At 54.4% G+C, this 10,131-nt stretch overlaps 1 protein-coding gene across 1 annotated transcript in view; it reads left to right on the plus strand.

Annotated features, from left to right (window-relative positions):
• The window catches only part of AMT (aminomethyltransferase), a 10,944-nt gene extending 3,913 nt beyond the window's left edge, over window positions 1-7,031 (plus strand). Inside the window, exons 2-9 of the mRNA XM_014520564.2 lie at window positions 2,116-2,283; window positions 2,730-2,810; window positions 3,573-3,704; window positions 3,841-3,919; window positions 4,681-4,826; window positions 5,069-5,249; window positions 5,667-5,822; window positions 6,330-7,031. Coding sequence (XP_014376050.2) covers window positions 2,116-2,283; window positions 2,730-2,810; window positions 3,573-3,704; window positions 3,841-3,919; window positions 4,681-4,826; window positions 5,069-5,249; window positions 5,667-5,822; window positions 6,330-6,508 — 1,122 coding nt within the window. The 3' untranslated portion in view covers window positions 6,509-7,031. The remainder of the gene's footprint in view (window positions 1-2,115; window positions 2,284-2,729; window positions 2,811-3,572; window positions 3,705-3,840; window positions 3,920-4,680; window positions 4,827-5,068; window positions 5,250-5,666; window positions 5,823-6,329) is intronic.
• Window positions 7,032-10,131: the final 3,100 nt, after the last annotated feature.

Below are 10,131 nucleotides of genomic sequence, written 5' to 3' on the forward strand. Positions count from 1 at the left end.
GGCCAGCAGCCCGGGCACGCTGGATCGGAGAGGGCGGGCGACGAGCTGGAATTAGGCACAGACGCTTAACAGTAGATTTAAAGATTGTGCACTTACACCAGAGATGGTAGTGGTGTAGGCTGGAAAACTTGCTTGAGTTGCGGTTACAGACACAGACAACACAAACGGTCGCGTGGAGTTTGCTAGGCTCCACGGAACAGAGCTCCGGATGGTCTGGGTGAGCGCCACCAAAATCGGACTCGTAGATACGTCTTATAAATTCTTTCCGCTCGAAGACGGGAAGAGGTAGGCGATGGATCAGGTCACCAAGCTCCTCTGAATCTCACACAGGGTCTCTATTACCCTGCCATGTACCCAGAGTCCCCACGAGATGGATGTGGAGTCCTCTTCGGCTTGGGCGGAAACTGCTCAAGCCTCTTATACGGCTAACAGGCCAATCGTTAGCCACCACGTGGGAATAATTTAGAACTAGCCAATAGCAGGACACAAATTTGCATGCGGGTGGCGGGAACTCTTTTGCACCGTGCATTTCTCTTGCAACTTGAGCAATGCACCCTGCAAAAGAAGCTGCAAAGAGGCGGGAAACTCGTCCCTGCACCGGGGTTCTCCTCTGCAATAGGAAACTCTCCCGTGCAATGAAGCTGTAACCTGGCGGGGATAATTCTGGTGCCGAAGCACACACAAAATCATGCCTTTGGGTCATGACAGTATCCTGCCTTGGTCTGAGAAGGCAGGAGTTGACCAAACAGGAACTGTGACTCTCCTGCCAAAGAAGGGCCCAGTCCCAGGCCCACTATGGCTGGGGAGAAGTAGCTTGCAGGTGACAGCTTGTTGGGGCTGGTCCATTTGGGGCATTGAAGAGCCTGTAGCAGGTAGGGGCTGGCAGCAGTATGTGCATACCTCTAGGTAGACAAATAGTTCAGCCACTTTGCAGGTTTGGCTGTTCCAATTTGTGAGGTGCCTGAGGAGAGCATGTTTGTGCATAGGGCCAACACAGACAGTGACTACCTTGCCCCCAGGCATCTCAGTGCCTGCTGCATCCACACTTGTATCTCAGCTGTCATTGATGCTGGGGCAGTGCTTTGTGCACAGGGCACTGTGGTGAACTGGGTCACGTTGGTGGCAAACATCCAAAGCCACTTGGTCAATTGGCAGTGTCCATTCCAGTTCTGCTCTGCAGAAATTCCTGGGGGATGTGCTGCTCCACCCCCCAGGCAGAGCTGAGCCCAGACTTTGCCCCCAGAATAAGCAGGCAGAGGCAATTTTATCAGCTCAGCTGAGCAAAGGTTCCAGGTACACTGACACCAACCAACATGTGCTGGGGGTCAGGGTTGGGGGAGGTACACGTGTCTTGTGGGAAAAGCTAGTTAGCGGCTCCCTGTCATACCCCTGAACTTAAGGGCCCTCATTTTGTGGGAGTTAGGGGTCACCTTCCAGGAAGAGACCAAGCTGGAGGTCAGTTTAGTTCTCTAGAGTTCATGACAGGGTGGTTTGGGCTTTGAACACTGATGCCCCACCTAGCACTAGAGGTGGTGCAGGCAGGTGTCAGCCAAGAGTGCCTGATACAGCCAACAGCCAGCTCAGTCCTGGCAAGGGCACTCTATCAGGGAGCATGGGAAATAAAGCTTAGACTGCTCCAGGCAGGGTAATCAAGCCCTCATCTCCAGGTCTTCTGTCACTGCCTGAGGTTGTGCTAGCCCCTGAAGATCATATGCCTGGGCTCTCAGTACTTGCTTTTTCTCCATTGTGTGGAATTCTCTGCCTCCATGTTGGCTTCAATGAGCTAAACCTGAGTCCCCCCCCCGCCCCCATGTTCTGGTGCCCAACTAATGGCCCTTTCTCCCACAAGGCAGTTTAGCTTGTCCCTTCATTGAAATATTTCCTCCAGTAGCTCCTGGCTTAGCCATCTTGGCAACTTCTGGGATCCCTGTGGCAGCCTTACATATTGCCCTATGCCAGACCTTCTCCTGCCCAGTCCCTGTTGGTGACCAGCCATTTGGGTCAGGGGATAGTGGCATAGGAGTCAGCCTGCTCCTAAGGGACTTCCTGTGCTGTTGCCCATGCAGGCCCAGTTCTCCCTGAGCCTTGGATCCTCCTTTCCTGTCCCTCTTTTAGGTTGGCCTGAAGCAGACACCCCTGCATGACTTCCATCAGCAGCATGGTGGGAAAATGGTGCCCTTTGCTGGCTGGAGCATGCCTGTGCAATATACCTACAGCCACCTGGAGTCCCACATGCACACAAGGCAACACTGCTCCCTCTTTGATGTGTCCCACATGCTCCAGGTAGCGTTGGGGGGAGGGGCTGTGCCTGGGGAACAATGGGGGGCCTTTCTTCTAGTCCCTCCTGTCAGAAGGCCCCATACTACCTATAGACATCAGTGGCTGAAGCCTCCTTCTTGAGGAGATGGGAAACAAGTCAAGACAGAGAGTAAAGAACTCAGGAGTCCTTTTCTCTGGGTCACTAAGACCAACTCTTTTCTCCACATTTTACATTGGGCACTGGACATATACTTAAGTACAAGAGTGTCCACACCTTCCAGGAGGACATGGCCTGGCTTGGAGCCCTCTCAGTGGAGTGAGGCTATATTCTAGCACTCCAGATGGTGCTGGCACAACGATGGGGTGGAGCTCTCCAATGGGCACTAGCATGGGGCTCTCTGTGGTGGCAGGGGTTGGCGGAGGCAGAGGGTGGTGTTGGCAATTGGGACTCAATGGCATCTCTTCCCCAGACCAAAGTGTTTGGCCGTGATCGGGTGAAGTTCATGGAGAGCCTGGTGGTTGGGGACATCGCTGAGCTCAAGCCTGACCAGGTATAGTGATTGTGGACCTCTGCAAATTCACATACTCTCCTGGGACTCCTGCTGGGCATAGGGAGGTCCCTACTCATGGCTCAGATCGGTGTTTTTCTGAATGTGTGGCCTTGTTCCAAAGAATCTGGTCAGGGAGGGTCAAGGCCAACTTCCTGGCTTGCTGGGTTGGGCCTTGCCAGCACTGATGCAGTCAGATGGCTCCATCACCCTATGTCCTGCTCAGGCCACAAGTGCAAGGACCTCAGGAGCTCTTGGTCACAAAGAAGACATGGCCCAGAACGCAAAAGCACTTCAGAAGTTACCCCATTGTCCATTCAGGAGCAGTCCAAGGCTGGGCTGATAGGGCTTGGAGTAAGGGGCACCAGCAGAGCTGGCGGGAGCTCAGGACTCATATTGCAGGAGCCTCTCATAAGGGGACTCTTAGATGATAGCTACCTCTTGCCCTGCCTGGCATTTCCTTGGGCAGTTGGAGTGGAGAAGTCTGAGTCCAGCCTGGTGATATTGCCGGTGACCACATGGGGGTGAGCAGGGCTGTCCTTGGGGGTGCAAATCGGGGCAACTGCCCTGGGCCCGTGCTTTGGGGAGTTGGGCGGAGCCGCCGGCTTCACATCCAGCCACTTGGCACCCCCACTCCCCTCCTCCCTGCCATATCTGCCACTGGCTTCCTCACATCCAGGGGCGGGGCCCCGCACAGGCTCTTTTGCTCTGGGCTCCACACCCTGCTCGAATAGTCTCTGGGGTGAGTATGGCTTTTCTTTCCAGGGCACACTGTCTCTGTTCACTAACGAGAAGGGAGGCATAATTGATGATTTAATTGTGACCAGCACTTCGGAGCAGCACCTGTATGTGGTGTCCAATGCAGGCTGCAGTGACAAGGACTTGGCTCTCATGCAGGTACAGAGAAATCAGCGTGGCCTGGTAGACCCTGGGGATCTGGTCCAGGTCTCAGGAGTACTGGAGCAGGTCAGTTTGCTATTGGGCCCAAGCTGCCCCATGTCTATTGCTAACCTGCCTGATGCCTTGATTGCAGACCAGAGCACAGGAACTGAGAGCAGCAGGCAGTGATGTGCACTTGGAGGTCTGGGAGAATGCACTGCTGGCTCTGCAAGGTAAGAGGGTCCTTACACAGGGGGGCACCACAGCCTACTGCATATGTGCTTGTGATGGCCAGGCATTCACACTTTTCTGGGAGGGTAAAGTTACTTCTGAGCACCAAAGCAGGAGCAGGGATCAGCTGTGTTGAGGTCCTTCCGTCTCTCAGCCCCATCTCATAATGCTCTATCCTCCATTCTGGGTCAGTTTGAAGCACTAGCTCTCTCCTGGCATGCTGACAGAGCTGAGATGGGACTCCAATGGCTAGGGCTCATCCAGAGCCACTCCCAAAACCTTACAGAAGCAAAGGGCACAGGAACTGGGTGGGATGCACTGCAGAAGAGAGTTGGAGAATGCAAGCCCCTATGCAGGGCCACCCCTGGGGGGGGACGAATTGGAGTGACCACCCTGGGCCCCAGGCTTTGGGGGACCCCATGGAGCTGCCAGCTTCGCATTTGGCCACTTGGCACCCCCCGCCTCTGAATCTGCCACCGGCTTCCTCACATCCGGGGGCAGGGCCCCACACAGGCTGATTTGCTGTGGGCCCCACACCCTGCTCAGATCGTGTCTGCCCCTATTCCCCAGATTCACTCCATACAGAAATTCAGATGAGGGCATTAGTTTTCCAACTGAGGCTCCAACTCAACCTTTTCTCCTGGTATCTCTTGGGGCAGGGAGTCTTCCAGATCCTTAGTTGCTTTGTTGCTCTGTCAGCACTACAACTCTCCCCCCCAGCATAGGGAGACTGGATCCTAATGGCATCCCTGTCTGTGTGCAGGTCCCTCAGCAGTGCGGGTGCTGCAGGCAGGTGTGTCAGATGACCTGGCCAAGTTGCCTTTCATGAGCAGCGCTGTGATGGATGTGTTTGGAGTACCAGGCTGTAGGGTTACGCGCTGTGGCTACACTGGAGAGGATGGCGTGGAGGTACTATGTAGGGCTGGAGGCCCCTGGAGCCTCGGAGGTGCTGGCCACTGCCCTGGTTGGTGTGTGATAGGTAGTTGTCCCTGTTGGAGGGTGTAATATACCAGGATTAGCACTGCTTAGATGGGGTGGAGAGTGCTGGGTACTGACTGCTTATTTTGCTCAGGTGGGAGTGGGGAAGGCGGGATGGACAGTTTGTCCATGGGGGTGCTGAGTACTGACCTGTCAGTTCCACCCCTGCCCAGATCTCGGTGCCTGCTGGACGTGTGGTGGAGCTAGCTGAGCGGCTGCTTGATGACCCTGATGTCTGGCTGGCAGGGCTTGCGGCTAGGGATAGTCTGCGCCTGGAGGCGGGGCTTTGTCTCTATGGAAATGACATTGATGAGACCGCCACACCTGTGGAAGCCAGTCTGGTGTGGACCCTGGGTAGGTGCAAGCGGCATCCAGGGATCCCTTTTAGCAACCCCCGAATCCCAGCTGGGCCCTGGCGGTCACCTCTCTCACCAGGCCCAGCTGGGTCCCAGTGCTCAGCCTGGCAGCTGTGACCAGTGTGAGCTGCTTGTCAACATTAACAGGGGAGGAGGAAGAGAGCTGATGTGGGAAGATTGGGCACCTTGAGGAGGGCAAAAGGCTTGGTGCTTAGAGACATTATGTCCTGGGAATTATGATGGCAGCTCTGGAACTGATTAGTTATGGGTGGGAGAAGCTGGTATGGGAATGACAGCCACTACAGGGAGGCACAAACTACAGCATTGTTGTTGGGGGTACATGTGGGTATAGAGCCTAGAGGGTTACTGAGATGGGGGAGGGGCTATCCTGGCTGCCTTGTCTTCTTGCCTCCAGGAAAGCGGCGCCGTGCAGCCATGGACTTTCCTGGTGCTGCCATCATTGTGCCACAGATCAAAGAGAAACCCAAGCGCAAACGAGTGGGGCTGATGTCCACTGGGCCCCCAATCCGTCAGCACACACGTATCCTGGATCTGGAAGGCCGGACTGTTGGTAGGTGTGGGAGCCGAGCCATCCCTTCTAGAAAGTGCCCAGGCCAACCAGCCAACCCATTAGTGGTTAGGGTGGGGTACAGTCACAGTGCATCTCTCCACCTTGCTCTGCTGTAACCCAGGGTGATTTGGGGCTTTGCTCAAGGCTAACCCTTTCCCTTTCAAACCTCCCTCTTTGTGCATAGGCTCCAGTGTCAGAACTCTGTGCATACAGGTACTGCCCTGTTACAGGATACTGGATGAGCACCAGTGGGGGGCGGGGGGGGGGGGGGGAAGCACCCTCTGGCTGACCAGCATGTGCTGTCTCTTGTCCCAATACTGGACTGACCTGCAAGTTCCAGCTACCTCCCTCTACTGCAGGCATACAACCCACCTCTCCCAGCTGAAACTCATTCTCCCTGCCTGAGGGCCCAGCACACTCATGGATACAGTGCCCCAGCAGGAGCATGGCTGGAGTATCCACACCCTTCCTCAGTTAACCCATCCTTTTTACCCTGGTTGGACCCAGGCACAGTGACCAGTGGCTGCCCCTCCCCCTGCCTGCAGAAGAACATTGCCATGGGCTACATCAAGAGTGAGCACAGCAAGGTGGACACAGTGCTGACTGTGGAAGTGAGGAAGAAGAACTACTCTGCCCTTGTCAGCAAGATGCCCTTTGTGCCCACCCGCTACTACACAATCAAGTGAGGTGCTTGCTGCTAGTTTTAGGGGAGCCGAACCAACTTTCCCCAACAGTGATCCCTGCTCCTGGAGACTCCTGTGGTGGGGGTAGGGGGAACTGCTCAGGGTATTTCTGTACTAGGAAGTACATCAGCCCCAAAGCAGTAAGGGGACAAGAAGGGCTTCCCCAACACTTCTTGCAGGGGCCCATGTCCATGGAGAGCCAGGGTCCCAAAGCAGTGAGTTGCAAGGAGCCTTTTAGGCCCTTATCTTACCCCATGGCTAGTGCTGGGTAAGTTCCGTCTCTATGGGGAGCCATTGCTCTTTCATGCAGGACTCAACAAACATCTGTCTGTGCTGCTGTGTTATACCCCTGGCTTCTGTCTGGACAGGCTTTGGCTAGCTGTCGTTCATGCAGCACTTGTGCCATACACTGCCAGCAGCTTCCTACCAGGCATTAAGCCAGCAGAGTAAATGTTGACCCCCTCCCCTGCAATTTTTTGTAATTGGGTTGATAATTGCCTCCATTAAAGATCCTAGCTCTTCTCATTCCCCATTTCTTCCTCATTGATAGTTTCTCTACGTTGGGCCTGTGCCCAGAAACTGCTTAGGTAACAGCACAGGCAGAAGCCTGTCCAAGTTCTGCTGTCCACAGACAGGAGCCTCACATGGCTCTTTTCCTTGCCTTTTCTCCATCTCTGGAAGGAGCATATTTGCTAAGGCTCCTGTAAAGCACTGCTTCCAGCAGCCTGGGCCTGCCAGCCCGAGGCAGGAACAGGGCACAGCAGAAGGCACTAGGACATGGTTCATGGATCATCAAGGAGCACATTTGTGATGGGCCGGCATCAGAAATGATGCTCAGGGGCAATCAGCATGGATTTATTAAGGGGAGATCATGTCAGACCAACCTGATTGCCTTTTATGATCAGGTCACAAAGGCCATGGACGCAGGTGTCGCGGTGGATGTAGTCTTTCTGGACTTCAGTAAGGCCTTTGACACCGTCTCTCACCCCATCCTAATTAATAAACTAGGCGACTGTGGCATAGATGCCTACACAGTCAGATGGATTGCAGATTGGCTGAAGGGTCGCACTCAGAGGGTGGTGGTGGATGGATCATACTCGACTTGGGGGGAGGTGGGTAGTGGAGTCCCCCAGGGCTCAGTCCTGGGGCCTGCGCTGTTCAATTTCTTCATCAGCGATCTTGATGTTGGGGTGGAAAGCAACCTGTTTAAATTCGCTGATGACACCAAAATTTGGGGGGAGGTGAGCACGCTAGCAGGGAGAGAGAGATTGCAGAAGGATCTGGATAGGTTACAGGGGGGGGCAAACAGGAACAGGATGTGTTTCAATACGGACAAGTGCAGGGTGCTGCACTTGGGTAGTAGGAACCAGCAGCACACTTATACGATGGGGAACTCCCTACTTGAGAGCACGGAGGCGGAAAGGGATCTTGGTGTCATTATTGACTCCAAGATGAACATGGGCCAACAATGCGAGGTCATGGTTGGCAGGGCTAACCGGACCTGGTCGTGCATCCACAGGTGCATCTCGAGTAGAGCCAGGGAGGGGATCCTCCCCCTCTATGCGACGCTGGTCAGGCCGCAGCTGGAGTATTGTGTCCAGTTCTGTGCGCCCCCTTTCAGGAGGGATGTGGACAACATGGAGAGGGTCCAGAGGAGGGCCCCCCGCATGATCCGGGGACAACAGGGCAGGCCCTACAGTGAGAGACTGCGGGACCTGAACCTATTCAGCCTCCCCAAGAGAAGGCTGAGGGGGGACCTGGGGACCGTCTATAAACTCACTAGGGGGAACCAGAAGGGTTTGGGGGAGACGCTGCTTCCCCTAGCCCCCGCTGGCATAACAAGGAGTAATGGGCACAAGTTGATGGAGAGGAGGTACAGATTGGACATCCGAAAAAACTACTTCACAGTTAGGGCGGCTAGGAGCTGGACCCAACTTCCAAGGGAGGTGGTGCTGGCCCCTACCCTGGGGATCTTTAAGAAGAGGCTGGATACTTACCTGGCTGGACTCATTTGAGTCCCGTTTTTGTTTTTAGGGTGTTTTTTGGGGGGGGTTGTTTTTGTTTTTTTTGGGGGGTTGTTCTCCCGCCCTGGCGGGGGGTCGGGCTAGAAGATCTATTAGGTCCCTTCCGACCCTGTAACTATGAAACTATGGTCACTACCCTTTTATGCCTGTGGAAGGTAGTGCCACCCCTTATAATTCCACACTCCATCGGAGAGGGGTTTCTGTTCCCTCTCAGTGCCTCAGACAGCTCAGGATGGAAGCTCCCAGAACCCTATGCTGTGTGGGAGTTATGGCCTCAGGCCAAGGGGAGCAGTAATACCCAGTAAAGAAGTAACACCCAGTGGAGCAAATTGCATTCCTCTGCTGGGCAGAGAAACAGAGCAAGTGAGCTGGGGCTACCTGCCAGGGGGCTCGCTAGGACACAGTAACATCCAATCATGCTCTTCACTTGGACGGCTGCAGCAGATGGGCTCCCCCATACTGCCATATACCTACTTCACTCTCCTGCACCTGTGTGGGGAGGCAGTCAGCATGTTCCTACCTGGATGGGACAAAGGTGCCCACAGCTCCAGACAGCTGAATCAAGCAGCAAAGGGCTAGCAGCAAAGCAGAGCCAAAGTACCCCCAGCAAAGCAACAAGCCCCATGGACTCCCAACCACTCCTCAGACGTTGAGTGGGAAAGGTAACTAGTAGGGTGAAAGTGCTAGACTTTAGGAAAGCTGATTTCAATGAACTCAGGTGATTAGTCAAGGACGCACTGCAGAGTAGGAGTTTTGAAGAGATGGGAGCCCAGGAAGGATGGCTGTGCCTTAAGGAAATGATCCTTCAGGCACAGAGGGAGATGATCCCAATGCGAGGAAAAAGAGGGAAAGGGGCCAGGAGGCTTCCTTGGCTAACCATAGAAATCCAGGGCAGCCTGCAGACTAAAAGGGGAGCATATAAAAAATGGAAACAGGGAGAGATTACCAAAGAGGAGTATACCTCCTTTGCTCGCACTTGTAGGGAGGCAGTTAGATGGGCCAAAGCTACCATGGAGCTGGGGATGGCATCCCAAGTAAAGGATAACACAAAATTGTTTTTTAGATATATAGGGAGTAAAAGGAAGGCCCAGAGTGGAATAGGACCCCTACTAAATGGGCAGAAGCAATTGGTGATGGACAGGGGGACAAGGCTGAACTCCTCAATGAGTTCTTTGCCTCAGTGTTCCTAAGTGAGGGGCAGGACAAGGCTCTCGCTGGGATTGTAGAGAGGCAGCAGCAAGGCACCAGACTGCCATGCGTAGACCCTGAGATGGTGCAGAGTCACTTGGAGGAACTGGATGCCTTTAAGTCGGCAGGCCCGGATGAGCTCCATCCGAGGGTACTGAAGGCACTGGCTGACGTCATTGCCCAGCCACTGGAAGTAATATTTGAACACTCGTGGTGCACGGGCCAGGTCCCGGAGGACTGGAAAAGGGCCAATGTGGTCCCCATTTTCAAGAAGGGGAGGAAGGAGGACCCAGGCAACTATAGGCCAGTCAGTCTCACCTCCATCCTAGGCAAAGTCTTTGAAAAAATTATCAAGGCTCACATATGCGAGAGCCCGGCAGGACAAATTATGCTGAGGGGAAACCAGCACAGGTT

The sequence above is a fragment of the Alligator sinensis genome, unplaced genomic scaffold (assembly GCF_000455745.1).
Source record: "Alligator sinensis unplaced genomic scaffold, ASM45574v1 scaffold467_2, whole genome shotgun sequence".
NCBI classification, from domain to species: Eukaryota; Metazoa; Chordata; order Crocodylia; family Alligatoridae; genus Alligator; species Alligator sinensis.